At 40.0% G+C, this 16,415-nt stretch overlaps 2 protein-coding genes across 2 annotated transcripts; both read right to left on the bottom strand.

Moving 5' to 3' along the window:
* Positions 1–12,889: 12,889 nt before the first annotated feature.
* LOC143564587 (uncharacterized) lies at positions 12,890–14,466 on the bottom strand (the record flags this gene model as incomplete). The annotated part of the gene is made up of 2 exons (XM_077051816.1): positions 12,890–13,536; positions 14,307–14,466. Coding segments are annotated over 2 exons (696 nt in total), but the record flags the coding sequence as incomplete, so codon positions are not given.
* On the bottom strand, positions 14,421–15,480 carry LOC143564586 (uncharacterized). Its single transcript, XM_077051815.1, has one exon. The coding sequence runs from the start codon at positions 15,478–15,480 to the stop codon at positions 14,488–14,490; it is 993 nt and encodes a 330-aa protein (XP_076907930.1). The 3' UTR covers positions 14,421–14,487.
* Positions 15,481–16,415: the final 935 nt, after the last annotated feature.

Here is a 16,415-nt window from a genome sequence, read left to right as displayed (position 1 = left end):
TGCCCAATGACTCAACGAGAAACAAAAATCGGGCACGACTAAAAGCTTTGATAAAGAGATATGCAAAGTTATAGTCAGAATGGACCATTTTTATATCGACAAGCTTACAATCAAAACAATCACGAATAAAGTGTATTCGGATGTCGATGTGCTTAGTCTTTGAGTGCTGGACCGGGTTTTTAACAATTGCAATGGTCGCCTCATTATCACATTTTATCGTTGTTACATAGAAATTCAAACCGTAATCCAGCAGCTGATGCTGGATCCATATCGCTTGAGAGCAGCAGCTGGATGCGGCGATGTACTCGGCTTCTGCTGTAGAGGTGGACACAGTGACTTGTTTCTTGCACTGCCATGAGATCAACCGATCTCCCAGGAATTGACATCCACCAGATGTTGACTTTCTGTCCAAGTTGCATCCCCCATAATCACTATCGGTGTAAGCATGAAGTTCCAAGGGAGACTCCTTTGGATACCAAAGACCCAAACGTGGTCTACCCATCAAGTATCTGAAAATACGCTTGACAGCAGTCATGTGGGATTCTCTTGGGTCAGACTGATATCTGGCACACTGACAAACAGGGAACATGATGTCCGGTCTGCTTGCAGTGAGATACATCAGAGATCCAATCATTGACCTGTACAGGTGTTGATCGACTGGTTTTCCTGATGGATCAGGAGCTAGAACAGGTCGCGTGGCGATTGGTGTTATGAAAGATGATGAGTCCTTGGAACCAAATTTCTGAACAATGTCTTGAACGTACTTTTCTTGGTGAATCAAAGTCCCGTCCGTCTTTTGCTCAACTTGTAAGCCCAGGAAGAAAGTCATCTCCCCTAAGGAACTCATCTCAAATCGTTGTTGCATAACCTTAGAGAACTCCTTTCACAGATCCTCATTCGTGGATCCGAAGATGATGTCATCGACATAAACTTGTACCAAAATCAAATCACCTTTGACCTTCTTGACAAAGAGAGTTTGATCGACAATTCCTCTCTTGTAACCATTTTTCACTAAGTGATCAGCTAGTGTGGTATACCATGCACGTGGTGCTTGGTGAAGACCATAAAGTGCTTTGTCAAGGCGGTAAACATGATCAGGATGAGTTGGATCTTCAAAGCCTGGTGGTTGACTGACATAGATTTCTTCTTTTACTTTCCCGTACAAGAAAGTTGTCTTCACGTCCATTTGATATACTTTGAAGTTCATGTACGAGGCGTATGCCAGAAAGATGCGAATTGCTTCTAGTCTTGCTACCGGTGCATAGACTTCATCGTAATCAAGACCTTCACGTTGCCAAAAACCTTGTACAACAAGCCGGGCTTTATTTCTAATGATCACCCCCTTGTCATCCTTTTTATTTCGGAACACCCATTTTGTTCCGATCGGCCTTTTATTTTCTGGTTTCTTCACTAGCCTCCAAAAATTTAGCTTCTTGAACTGTAACAGTTCTTCTTGCATGGCTTCTACCCAGGAATTATCTTTCAGTGCAATTTTGTAGTCCTTGGGTTCCACCTGTGAAATAAAACAAGCAAAAAGACATCTGTTAATGGTACTAGAGGTGCTGCGTGTTTGGATGCCAGCGGACGGATCACCAATTATGTTCTCAGTCGGATGTCGATGATGAATCGGTAACTGTGGAATTTGCTCGACATGCTCGACTGGTGTTGCCTCAAGTTGATTGGTCAGGCTCTCTAATGGATGGAAGACAGTGGTCGCAGGGACAAAAGCACTTGGTTGAGGATCAGTTTCATCCTCCTCTTGATTGACCAAGTGTTCTGGAGCAATGGGACCTTCTCATAGGTTGTCATAAAATGGGACAACAACGGTTGGAACAGAAGTTGTGTTGGTGTTATCAGAAGTCTCATTTGGATTTGGTTCAACCTGCACATCTGACGCATCTACCTCCATTGCAGTACCATGATTGTTTTCTTCTAAAGGAGGTGTGGGGACAGATTCCACCACACTTGGTTCTGCAGGAGGTGGTTCTGCTTGATCGACTTGATCATTTTGATTGTTGTCGGCTGACACATATGAATCAGAATCTGAATCAGTCATGTCTTCAACAACTGGCATTTCAGTGGTGTCGGCAGAGGGCTGCTCATCATTAACCGGGGCTTGTTGATTAGCCACGAGTTGTAAATTGAGTATAGGTGCAGCAGCAGCTATGTCAACATGTCCAAGATCTTTCAAAACAGCATGCATCAGGATAGATTGATCATCAGCAGGTTGAACGGGTGGAGAAGCAACAGGGGAAACCATTAGTGCGGCGGGTGTCATGTACATTCCACGAAACTGCTTGAACAAGCCTTCATAATCAAACATCCATTCCGGACCATTATGTGCATCAATAGGGTTCAATTATTGCCAATCAATGTTGAAAGACTCCAAGATTACTCCAGTTTTCTTGTTGTAGACCCGATAAGCACATTTGTCAGCAGCATAACCAACAAAATAGCACTCATCCGCCTTTTCAGCAAACTAGGAGGTTGTTCCTAGCATTTGTTTAGAGTATGGTACAGGGACATCCAAACGTTCTGAAGAAATTTACCCTTGGCTTTGTTCCATAGAAGACTTCATACGGAGTTTTGTTCAGTCTTTTGTTCATAAGCACACGATTCTGGGTAAAGCAAGCAGCGTTGATAGCTTCACCCCAGAAAATCAATGGTAGTTTGGAATATGAGAGCATTGTTCTAGCGGCCTCCACCAAAGTACGGTTTCTTCTTTCCGCCACCCCATTTTGTTCGGGAGTGTAAGGTGCGCTGAGTTGATGAATAATTCCCTTGTTGTGACAGAATTCATTCACCACCTTGTTGCAGAACTCTGTGCCGTTGTCACTTCTGATACACTTCACCTTCTTGTCAGTTTGATTCTCAACCAAAACAATAAACCTGAGCAGAAATTGTGACATCTCGTCCTTGTGCCCTAACAGAAATGTCCAACTAAAACGCGAAGAGTCATCAGTAATAACCAGACAATAGGCTTTGTGACCTATTGTCATAGTTTGAATTGGACCGAAAAGATCCATGTGCAACAACTAAAGAGTGGAATTTACAGAATTGATAGTTTTGGGTCTGTGGGGGAGTTTGTGTTGTTTGCATTTAGAGCAAGATAAACATTTTTCAGCACGGTGGAAAGATTTTACTGGTAAACCCCTCACATGGTCACTTTTAACCAACTTATTTAAGTTCTTAAAGTTGACATGACCCAAACGTCGACGCCATAAAAATGAATCATTCTCCGAGGTCTTGGACATCAGACAAGAAGCAGAACGCATGGAATAATTTCTTCTCATGTCCAGAATGTAGGCATCGTTGTGCCTCGGAGTACGCACCATAATCCATTCTTCAGGGACTTTAAAACCTGGTTTTAATATCAGACACTCATTTTCTGTAAATAGGGTTGAAAATTTCTTATCACAGATTTGAGAGACACTGAGCAGGTTGTGGTTGAGCTGTTCCACCAGGTTGACCTCATCAAATGTCAGAATACCATTCGAGACCTTCCCTTGCTTGGTAATCTCTCCTCCAATGTCGCCGGCAAAGGAAACATGCCCACCGTCGAATGGTTTGATGTCAAACAACAGCGACTTGTCTCCTGTCATGTGTCAGGTGCAGCCACTGTCTAAGTACCAAATATTGTTGACAGGCCTTCCAGGCTGACCCTACACACACGAACAACCAGTTAGTGGAGGGTTTCCCGAGACGCATTTGTCTCGGGAAAATTAAACACAAAATCACCAAGTTTAATTTTAGGATTTCTAAAAATATAATCCTTTGGTGAATCAGAATCTAAAGAGCAATGATTTCCTCGGTTTTGAAAAGGTTTTCTGGATTGCCTTCGTTTTTGTTTTGGCTTAACCACATGTGACATCCGTATTTTGAGATTAGTAAATAAAAGATAATTTATTGTTACGTGTGTGTCGTTAAGTTGATTGTGTGGGTGAATGTTAGATAATATCTAGATTGGGAATTGTGAGTGGGTGGTGGGGCCCATAACCCCCTATATAAACCCAACCCCTTCACCCTTTTCACCATTTTCCTTCCCTTCACAACACACACACACACACACACACTCAAGAACACACACATTTTCTCTCCACATTTTGAATCCGAATCCGTGTTAAAGGAAGAATGTATCGTGGGTGTAAGTGCCAAAAGACAACAAGAATCACGTCCAGATCCTCGAGTTGTTTCAAACCTGAACCGAACCCAAGAACAAAAGGTAAGCTTCCGCCAAAGGGCTAAGTTTTATGGTTGGAATCGACATGCAAACAGATATAATGATAGATCGGGTGGTGAAATGTAAGAAAAACATAAACTTTGTGAGTTTTAACCTCACGGGTATGTTATGGGACAAACGATGATGTTCGGACCATGAAAAACACGGATATACAAAGTTGGTACGACCCAAAACCCATAAAAAGAGTAGAATCGGGTCCTAAGGAAGAGTCTCGGAGGAATATGACTTTAAAATGGTAAAAATGAAGAAAAGAAGATTTCCTTTCGCATAAAGGATTTCGCATCGCACAGCCATGCGAAACCCCTATTTCGCATCGCACAGCCATGCGAAGCCAAATGGCCATGTGAAGCGAAACCAACGTTTCGCATCGCATAGTCATGCGAAGCGAAATATCATGCGAAGCGAAATTCTCATGCGAAATTCCAAGTGAAATGGCCATGCGAAATTTCATGAAATCCAGCTCAACCCCAGCCAGGGGCAATGCCCCTTGGACCCCTGCTAGGGGCTGTTGCCCCTACACCCCGCTACCAGGGGCGCTGCCCCCAGACCCCCGTTAGTTGAGAGTTTCATTAACTTAGATGTAAGAAGTAGTAGTAATGGTTCATTGACTCGCGTAATGTATTGTACAGTTATCCGTGCACAGCTAAGGAAGGGCATTACCATTAACGGCAAGAGAAATCGTCTCCAGGTGCGTTCTAGCCCCATTCCTCTTTGAGATGTTTTCGGGGCTGTGTGCATACTTGTAAGAATAAGTAATATGTATACTTATGTGCTTAAGTGAATGATTAATGCAAGAATGAAAGAAAGATGTATATATAATTATGTGATTAATGCAAATGATTAATGTAAGAATGAAAGAAAGATGTTAGAACTTGTATATGTTAGTTGTTTAACTTTACATGATTGTAAGAATCTAGAAGGAATGTGAAGTAAGAGTCAGGGTGGCAGGCCCTTCTAATACCTGGGCAAGAATAGTAAGAGTCAGGGTGGCAGGCCCTTCTAATACCTGGGCAAGAATAGAGTAGCCGACTCTACGATATCGATGCAAGAGGTCGGGTGGCAGACCCTTATAATATCTATGCAAGAAGTCGGGTGGCAGACCCTTATAATATCTGTGCAAGAATGTACGTATAATTGTATGTTTGTAAGAATGTGTAAGGATAATGTAAGAGTAGTACAGATAATATTTGTATGTAAATGAAAGAATGTGTAAGAATAATTCTGTAAACTGTTAAACTAGAACTCACTCAGCGTAGCTGACTTTTAATATGCACGCAGGCAAATAGGTTGAGGCAGCTGGCTTGAGGAGGGACACATGGCAGGGACTAGGAGACTGGCATCTTGGAATCGAAGTGTTATGAATTGTGATGTTATGTTAAGACAATTCAGCTTTTGTTTAAGACAAGAATTGTTGTTTTTGTAATATGATGGTGAATGTTTAATTATTCCGTGAAAGTTTTAATTAACTCTGATTTTAGAACTGTGTTTATGAGTAAATCCAACGCCAAAGTAGGCCTACCGGGAAAGGGGCCTTACACCACAAAATCCTTTTGATCAGCCTTGGAGAAAACCTTTGAAGAGTTCTTGGGCTTTTCAGCTTCAGACCCCTTTGCTAACCTTTTTCTTTCTCTTTGGGTTAGCCAAAATGGTTTCCTTGGTTTCTGATTCCTTTTAAGTCTGAAATCCGGCTCACTGGCAGTGGAGTGAGTTTGGTTAGACATTTTCTTAGGTTTTAGGTCAACCTTAGGAAATGTTTGACCAAACATACTGTTTAAATCCTCTTGTTGTTTGTGCCAGTTCTTGCAATGTCTCGCAAGATGAGACGGATTTCCACAAACGAAGCAACATTTTCTTTGGTTGCCTTTATAGACATCTTGCTCACTGAGATATGAGGGATAAGGTGATGTAGTTGGGTTAACATGTTGGCATTTGGATGATGAGTTTATGTCGAGAGTAGTAATAGGCACTATCAAATTGATCATAATATTGAGAACTATTGTTATAATTTGTATTTTGAGAAAATGAAGTTTTCTTGGGTGGCACATATTTACATAAAGTGCTTGGTTTTTCATTCACAAAACTAATTTTCTCTTTTACTAAGTTCTCAACCTTATTATCAGTTGATGAGCAGCTTTGACTAGTCTGTTCATTAACCTTGACTTCAACGGTTTCATCAACTACAGTTTCACATTCTGAATCAGAAGAGTAACATTCACTTTCATTGCAAACATTTATACAACTGTCATCACTTGATGATTCACAAAATACATCCTTTAATCTAGACATTAAACTTCCTAACATTGATTCACACACTTTGTTACAAACAGGATTGTTAATTGATTTTGTTAGACTCACACAAGACTCAAAATGGGGTTCTAACTTTCCTTTTGGCTTACAACCCTAGTTAACCTTCCCACAATCACCATTTAAATCACCTGCTACACAAGACACGTTGACATTAGACTTATCAGATGATTGAATTTGAGCAGTTGATGAAGAAGCAGTAGAAACAAATTTTACTGGTTTTGGTACTCTACCAATACCATAGGCCATCTCTTCATCAGGAGAAGTATTATAGTTAAAATGGGGTAGGCAAGTGTAATTATCATTCATTGGTGGAGGCACCGCTGAATAATCGTATCCTAGCCCCGATTTAACTTTAGTACTTCTCTGGGCTTCAATAAGATCATCTAATTGTTCAGATGATGCTTCAAATCTTTCAACTTGATTTTCCTTTTCTCGTTTATTAGAATTATCAAGTTTCAACTTTTCAATTTCATCTTTTAATTTATTTATTATGTCCTTATAATAGATAACATTATGCTCTTTTTGAAAAATTTTAAGTTTAAGATTTGCAACATCATCATGATGAGTTTTAATCTTTTCAACATAAATCTTGTCTGCCTTTACATATTCAGCATTTACTTGACGAAATTTTGCATTTTCTTTCAAAACTTCGTCCTGAAGATATCTATAATAGGTAACTTTATTTACGCAAGCTTGAGAGCAAAGATTTCTTTTTACCTCATCAGATGGTGACGCATCAGAACTTGCAGCAGCAGATGAAGAAGCTTCATTGTTTGTGAAAGCCATGCCAGCCATGTTGAGAGGATTCTGCAGCTCTTGGAATTGATCATCCCAATCCATACCAACTTGGACCTCCGATTGGGAGACAAGAGCCTTTGAGTGTGAGCTTGAGTTGCCCTTGTGTGGATGACCTCTAATTCTTTGAGATGAGCTACTTGGCTTCTGCACCTCAAGCCTTTTTCCTGCAGCCTTGCTGTTCTCCTCCTCTGTCACCTCAATCACACGAATATCATTGGTAGGTTTTGACGGATTCGTGCATTCTCGAGAAAAGTGACCCATTTCACCATAGTTGTAACATCGCAGCTTCGACTTGTCAAAACCAATCATTTTTCTGTCAGAATCGTTGAAGCTATCTTTCCCGTACGTCTTCATGAAGTTTGTAGCTCTTTGCACCGCCATTGCCATTTGGTACTTGATATCCATCTTTTCAAGATCCTTTTGATTGATATCTCTTAAATCCCCAACCTCAAACTGTGGTGGTAATAGATTTCCTTGCATCAACTCTTCATGGCTTGACAGAAAAGCGTGAACTATTGCGATGTTGGAGTCATTCAACATGGGTAGTGCTTCACAGAAACTTGAAGGTTTGCTTGGTTGAGGTTTTGAAGATGAGGAAATCCCTTGAGCTTTTAATGCTTGGGCAACCGCACTATCGACTGCCTTTTGAAACGAACTTGTACTGGAAGAATCTGATTGATTACTGGTTGAGATAAATGTTGTTGGTTGTGAAGGTACACTTGGTGAGTACTTAGGAGTGGTCACAGGATACACATTTTGTTGGGTTTTGCTAATGAATGCAGTTGGCATTGAGGAAGCAGTACTCACTCTAGCTTGATTCAGAGAACTTAGATGATTGTTCATTCTCATCTGCTCATCCATTTCAAATGACTTGATAGTGGATATCAAGTCAGTGTTTGACATCATATTCAGATTTGTAGTTCTCTTAATTGTGACTGTATTGGTACTCCAGTTATATGGCAATGAATTCATCAACTTGTGGTTGACCTCAGCATTTGCAATGTTGATGCAGCCCTAATTCTCACCATCAGCTTCTCAAATCTCTTAACCAAATCCAAAACAGCTTCACCTTGTCAATGATTAAACATATTGAACTCTTCTTTTAATAGGGCCTTCTTGTTTTCCCTAATTTCAGCATTGCCCTCAACTTTCTCAACAAGTGCTTCCCACAGACCCTTAGCACTTGTGTGTTCACGAAGAGTTTCAGTGATCTCATTTGAAAGGCAAACAGTTAAAATGAGATAGGCTTTCTTGTCTTGTGCTAACAGGTCCCTATCGGCTTGATCATAGTTTTCAGGAGTCTTGAGTTGTTCCCCAGCATCAGTGCGAGTCACGGGAACATGAGTACCTTGTTCAAAACATCTCATCAAATCAATCTCAGTCAATGAAATATAGTTCATGAATCTCCATTTGAAGTCTGCAAAGTTATCATCCAGGGTCATATACTTTGGTGGCTTTGTAGGTGTTCCCACTTGGTTTTCCAACAACAAATACCCCTTCAACAGCTCAGAATCCGTGCTTGACATGATTTCAGTAGTCTCAAACACTTAGCGACCTTCAAACAGCTTAAGAATCAAGACAGACAACTTTTTCGCGTGAAAAAATGTCTCAAGCGAAGCGAAAAGGAACAGTGATGCGAAGCGAAAAATGAGAGAGGCGAAAAAGAATGCGAAGCGAAAAACTAAGCGAAGAGAAAAAATGAAGCGAAGCGAAAAAGTGAACAGTAAAGCGAAGCGAAAAAGTTCTATGCGAAGCGAAAAAGTTTCCAAAAGAAGCGAAAATGTTTTCAAGCGAAGCGAAACAGTTTCAAGCAAAATATTTTCAAGCGTAGCGAAATGGGTTCAAGCGAAGCGAACTTGCTTCATGAGAAGCGAAAAACTCTTTGATGCGAAAAAAATTCAGTTTTCTAGAAGCAATCTTTCTAGGGATCTGTTCCACCTAACTTGTCAGTACAATGTCAAATGTAGGTACACTGATTTTGATGTCCTGAGAAGTGAAAACATTAACTTAACAATTTTAACAATCTTCAATCAACCCGTAACACCAAACTTACCCCTTCTGTGTAACATCCAACTTTTGTTAAATAATAAATAACGGAAAGTTTTGTTGTTAACTGTGTGTTGTTAAATTAGTCGTGTGTTAAGTGTTTGGATAAGGATTGGGTTTGGTAAAGGAAGTGGGTGGTGGGGTCCACAACCCTCTATATAAGGCCATCCCCCCCGGTCCTTTCACCATTTTCTTCCCACAACACACACACTCCCTAGAACACACACATACTCTCTCTCAAGACCCGAATCTGAATCCGAGCTAAAGTAAGGAAGATCTTGGCGTTCAAGTGTCTTCAAACAACAAGAACACGTCCAGATCCTCGAGTTGTCCAGATCCGAACCGAACCCGAAGCCAAAGGTGAGTTTTGGCCAACAAGGTTAAGTTTTGTGGGTGATTTCGACATGCAAATCAATATCTTAGTAGATCGGGTTGTAAGAGGTAAGAAAAACATAAACTTGGTGAGTTATAACCTCACGGGTATGTTATGGGACAAAAAAGTGACGTCTGGACTATGAGAAACACGGGTATACAAAGTTGGTACAACCCAAAACCCATAAAAAGGGTAAAATCGGGTCCTAAGGAAGAGTCACGAAGTAAAATGGCTTTAAAATGGTAAAAACGAAGAAAGGAAGGAATTTCTCTTCGCTCAGGAATGAGAAGTGAAACAGGTAGTTCGCTTCGCTCAGCCATGAGAAGCGAAACAGGTATTTCGCTTCGCTTAGCCATGAGAAGCGAAACATGTATTTCGCTTCGCTCAGCCATGAGAAGCGAAACAGGTATTTCGCTTAGCTCATCCATGAGAAGCGAAACAGGTATTACGCTTCGTTCAGCTATGAGAAGCGAAAAAGTTATGCGAAGCGAAATTCTATGCGAAATTCCTCCCATGCGAAATTGTTTAAGTTGTTATTAAAATGTGACCCGATTCATTTTCTGATTCGTTTTTGCTAAAGGACCTATTAACGAAAATAAAATTTTTCCGAGCTGACCTGGCAGCTTAACCCTAGCCAGGGGCTCCGCCCCTTGGACCTTGCTAGGGGCTGCCGCCCCTAGACCCTGCTACCAGGGGCGCTGCCCCCGGACCCCCGTTAGTTGAGGGTTTCATTAACTTAGATGTAAGAAGTAGTAGTAATGGTTAATTGACTAGCGTAATGTATTGTACAGTTAGCCGTGCACAGCTAAGGAAGGGCATTACCATTAACGGCAAGAGAAATCGTCTCAGGTGAGTTCTAGCCCCATTCCTCTTTGAGATGTTTTCGGGGTTGTGTGCATACTTATAAGAATAAGTAATATGTATACTTATGTGCTTAAGTGAATGATTAATGCAAGAATGAAAGAAAGATTTATATATAATTATGTGATTAATGCTAATGATTAATGTAAGAATGAAAGAAAGATGTTAGAACTTGCATATGTTAGTTGTTTAACTTTACATGATTGTAAGAATCTAGGAGGAATGTGAAGTAAGAGTCAGGGTGGCAGGCCCTTCTAATACCTGGGAAAGAATAGAGTGGCCGACTGTACGATATCGTTGCAAGAAGTCGGGTGGCAGACCCTTATAATATCTGTGCAAGAATGTATGTATAGTTGTATGTTTGTAAGAATGTGTAAGAATAATGTAAGAGTGGTACAAATAATATTTGTATGTAAATGAAAGAATGTGTAAGAATAATCCTGTAAAGTGTTAAACTAGAACCAACTCAGCATAGCTGACTTTTAGTATGCATGCAGGCAAATAGGCTGAGGCAGCTGGCGTGAGGAGGGACACATGGCAGGGACTGGAGAGACTGGCATCTTGGAATAGAAGTGTTATGAATTGTGATGTTATGTTAAAACAATTCAGCTTTGTTTGAGACAAGAATTGTTGTTTTTGTAATATGATGGTGAATGTTTAATTATTCAGCGAAAGTTTTAATTAACTCTGATTTTAGAACTGTGTTTATGAGTAAATCCAACGCCAAAGTAGGGTTACCGGGAGCGGGGCCTTACATTCTGAGCTTAAAACGTTTAGATCTAGAACTTGAACACTTGTTATCTTTACCAAGAACACATTCTAAGATATTTTTTATGAAGATTTTGCCGATTCTTTTTGTATTTTTCTTGTTTTGTTGTATTTGTGAACTTTTCTTGCAAAAACACTTGTTTTCTTCTTCTCAAGATCAAAACCCAAGGTTGTGATCCAAAAACCCTCAACTAGTGAGCCGAAGCTCTGATACCAATTGTAGGTCCCAACGTGGGTGGATCTAACAATGTTCTTGGATCAACTGAGCTTAGTGCTAGCGGAAATCACACTAAGCCACCTAAGCGGTCTCGGATCTTGAGATGTTATTTTCGGATGGTTACAGAGAAAAAGAGAGAGAGAGCTTGAGAGTTAACAAAAGATTTTCTATTTGATTTATGAACCACCCTATTTCTCTCATGTCATGCTTAGCATGCATGAGAAATATGATACATCAAATGCCCAATAGGCTTCTTTACACTTTTTCTCTTGAGCCTAAAATACACAAAGTAAACAAAATGGCCCATTACATAATCACCAATACAAAAGACTAAAATAAACAAAAAAAGGACCTAACATCTTTTCTAGAATTTAAGTTTATCTTTTATAGTGTATCATGGTTTAGTTTTATTCCATCTTCACTGTATTTCTTCTTAAAATAGCTTGTATATGTATGATCAAGAAAAACTATTGATGCATGTGTAGTAGCAATAGAACTCATGTTTGTTGACCAAAATTGAGTGATTGGCTCATTTAAAAGCACCAAGTTACCATCCATCATTTCAAATTTGAAGAGAAAGTTGTTAACTTACACAAGTAGACTCGATAACCAAACAACTATCGGGTTACTACACGTAAAACTGTAAAAGTACTTATAATCAAATACTAATTTGAAAACTTAAATTAAGGGATAGTGGATAAACCAACAATAGAATTAAGGGGTGGTGGATAAACCAACAATAAAATTAACCGATTACGATAATAAACAATTTGATCATTATCATTGATCTCCTTCAAGGGCCGGCCATATGCGGGGTAAGCCGGCGTACTCCATCAAAACTCTTTGAACACTTCGACCCTCTCAATTATCTCTACTGATAAAGCGTTTAACAATTAAAAAAAAGTATGTGATTTGTACTTCATTATGCTCGATTAATCAAAGCTCATGAACATTAATTTTAAACGATGACACGTTTAAGGACGAACTGAGTAGGGTGGTTAAGTGGTTTGTGCAAGAGTATTTGGAAATCAGGAAGCCAAATTGTGAACTACCGAAGATGTCAAATGGAGAGATGATCGATTTGTTGAACCTTAATGTGTTAGTGAACACTTCTAGTTAAAACATAAAAAAATAAGAAACAAATATCACTTTACACTAAAACTGTTTCATATGTACTTGTAATGCATTGTTATGCACCATTGATTGTATGCATTCAATGCTTGGTTGTATAAAACAAATAAACAAACTTAAAAATCCGACAAAAAAAATGTGTTCGCAAACTAACCAATAAAAATTTCCAATGATCATGCATATCATATTAAACAAGCAAGATCTAAAATATTGAATAGACGACCCGAATCAAAGTCTTTATGTTCTTCATTCCTCCATCTCAAATCGCTCTTAGCATTCCTTCACTATGAGCTCTTCGCATCGCAGAATCCGGCCTGGAACTCACAAGCTGACTACTCGCATCAGGAAACTGATGTCTATCACCAACCGCCTTAACCCCGCTTGGCGGCAGCCTCACATGCCGCCCCCGACCGCTCACCCCTTGACTTTTCCTTCCATGTGTTGACTTCTTGGTTTCTGACCTTATCCCATGCCGGGCAGCTCGGTCAGTCGAGTCTTTAACAGCACCAGATTTAATTGATTTTCTGTTGAAGTAAGTAATGTTAGGTAGAAGACCAAGAACAAATTTCTTTAGTGGTTCATCTCCTATGTTTTTCTGGGCAGGGTTGCCCTCTAGACTGATGGCTTGTAAGGAGCTGTAATTCGCCGCAAGCTGCCCTAGGCTTTTCGTGGTAGAGAGCTTGTTGAAACGCAGATCCAGCACGCTTAATTTCAGGAGACGATGTAGACCCTCCACCTCACTTATTTTGTTTCCGGCCAAGTATAGTTCTTTCAGCGAAGAACATAACGCCAGACCTTCAAGCACCCATATGTCCACAGTTAGGGGCGGAAATTTATGGCACGACCAGAAGATGACACGAAACTAAACGGGTTCTTGGTTGCATAGATAACCCTTAAAAGTGGGTCGTGTTCAGTTGACCTGATTAATTAAGCGGGCCGTGTTTAGATTCGCCTTCCATTTAGTTAAACAGGTGAAACCGCTAACCCGTTTAGCCCATTTTTTGCAACCCCCCACCTACTCGATTAACAATTTTACAACTTGGTTATCAGCCACCAACCCATTTTGACTTGAACTGTTTAACCCATTTGTGGCCCGTTTAGCACATTTTTGTACAACCTGCTAACCTAATTTAACACCGTTACAACAAGGTTATCACCAGCCAACCCGTTTGACACATTCAGATAAGTGGGTTAAATAGGTCGTATTCGGGTTGACCTGTTAACCCGTTTAGTTAAACAGGTAACGGGTTAAGCAGGTCGGCCCACTAATCATTCATGCGTTCTTTTATAACCCGGAAAAACATGTGCACATCTTGGTTATCACCCGCTAGCCCGTTTAACATGTTAAGATAAATGGGTTAAATGGGTCATGTTCAGGTTACACGACTCTAAGTATGTACGGATTAATGTTGATATTTTTTACACATATAATATATGGGTCGTGATCGGGTCAAACAATTTAACCCCCAACGAGTCAACCTGACACGCTTGACACCCGTAGAATTAAATTTGATAACTTTAATAAACTTACAAGAAACATATAGACCGATAGAAAAACTGCATACCATGCCCGATTCTGAGAATTCGGTTGTAGCTAAGATCAACTACACGCAGTCTTGTGAGATCGCGAAGCCCTTCAATGGTGGAAATACTATTCTTCGACAGATTTAAAATATGCAGCCCGCGAGGAAGTGCACCCACTGTGATTTTCACTGTGAACACAAAACATCTTTAATAAACAAACACTTAAATATTAACAATCAAAATGAGAAGAAACATGTTCAAACCTATCGAATTCCCGGACAGATTAAGAGCCCGGAGGCTAACGAAACCACTCAAAAACGGGACCACAACCAACCCATGGTTCACAAGCTGAGCCGTTGTGGCTGCAGGGTTCAAAGAAGAAATGTATCTTTTAGCAGCATCCATACCTAGAACCGACTTAGCATCTGTTTTTGAAGCGGGTATGGAATCCAAGATATTGTTTTTACTTTTCCCATTTTGCCCTTGGTGATCAAGGTCTGTAAGCGTGTCGGCTTCATCCAACGAAGAAGAATGCTGGAGATCCATAACCCATTTCTCGACCCGTCTTATTTTAAAATCCTCAGTAGGCATTTCCTCCCATTGACTACCTGAATATTCTTCATGAACGGTTTTACCCTTCCCAGGTTCGTCCCCTGGGACGATCCAGTCTTTTGCAGTGCCAGCATAGTCATACGCTTCATCACCGTCACCATCACTTTTGTCAGCATGATCTACACTATCATTATCAACCGGTTTATCAACTTCATTGGTGTTGGTCAAATGCATATGTGGCAACGAGCTTGACTTCACAAACGCGTGAGGGATGCATGGTTTACATGTGCCAGAAAGGCGATCTGGTGACATATCTGATGTATTATGAACCAAATTTGAGCTTAATTGAGGGGAAACCGAAGCTCTAGCATTGTGATACTCGTCTCCACTACGATTACCGTGAGAAGAATACGAGTCTTCGCCAGATGTCACATCTTGATAGGCTGCGAGGCCGGTTCCTACTGACGCGCACTTCCTGATTACCCTGGTGTTGTGACCATGTTCACTGTCAGTGTCATTTGTGCTTTTAAGCGCTACGGGTTTCTGGTCTTGACCCGCTGTCGACAGAATTGGATTCGCATTATTGCCTTCCTGAACTCTTTTGGAAATGACAGGATCTTTAGTAGGTTTGTTTGTGTTGTGATCTTCCAGTGTTTTTTGCATTGTTTCAGTGGGCAATTGGACTGTTTTCTGCATACAGAGATATCCAACCAGTAAACTAGAGGTTGGAATTTCAACCTGTTACCTGATGGGTCTAGGCTTGTATATGAAGTTATGAACCAAACAGTTCGTAAAAGGAACGAACTCCTTTACGTTCGTTCGTTCATGTATGTTCATGATGACAAGTTTACATTCATTCATTTATGTTCGTGAACACTCATTTATGTTAATTTGTTTATGGTTTTTACTTTACGTTTGTTTAAGTTCGTTCATTTATGTTTGTTAATATATTCATTAAAAAAACTTTTGCCTATCTCAGCTTAATATAGTTTTAATAACTTTCTAGGCCCAATATATTGTTCTTCACGTAACTTGTTCATTTGTTCACTATATGAACCGTTCGTTTATATTGTTAATGATCGAACATGTTCATTTTCATAATGAACGGACAGGAACAAGAAAACCCCATCCGTTTAATTGTTCGTGTTGGATCGTTTGTTAGGTTAGAGTTAAACAAACAAACACAAACATGCTTCGTTCATGTCAGTTCAAAAAGAAACAAATCAAATGAGTTGAACATATAATCAGAGTTACCCAAAGTAGAACCTGCTAAATTGTTTTACTCAAGAAAAGAAATTGTTAGTAAAAAAAAAAAACTATAAACATAGCATATAAAATATTGGGATATAAAATATTTCTAGTCAATTCAATCCAGGGCAATCTGCTTGGCACGTTAGTGTATATGTGGCAAACATTGCTCATTCTTCAAAGAACGGGTAGATTTGGACAAAACTAAATTGATGCTTGTTTTAAACAGCTTGTTTTAACCCGAACTCATTTTTCTCATAAGCCGCTTTGACATGTCACCCAGCCCCATCCAATCAACCCAGTTTGTCAGGCTTACAAAAGTGTATAACAGAATAAGAATACTACCATGT

The sequence above is a fragment of the Bidens hawaiensis genome, unplaced genomic scaffold, assembly GCF_021521415.1.
Source record: "Bidens hawaiensis isolate Kalapana, Puna unplaced genomic scaffold, B.hawaiensis_p1.1 tig00022042_1, whole genome shotgun sequence".
Taxonomy (NCBI): domain Eukaryota; kingdom Viridiplantae; phylum Streptophyta; class Magnoliopsida; order Asterales; family Asteraceae; genus Bidens; species Bidens hawaiensis.
Note: the sequence above shows the minus strand (reverse complement) of the source record. Positions and strands in the feature narration are given on the sequence as shown.

Bases quoted from the DNA above. Each gene is read 5' to 3' on its own strand.
- LOC143564586 (XM_077051815.1), bottom strand. From the start codon at position 15,480: ATGCAAAAAACACTGGAAGATCACAACACAAACAAACCTACTAAAGAT.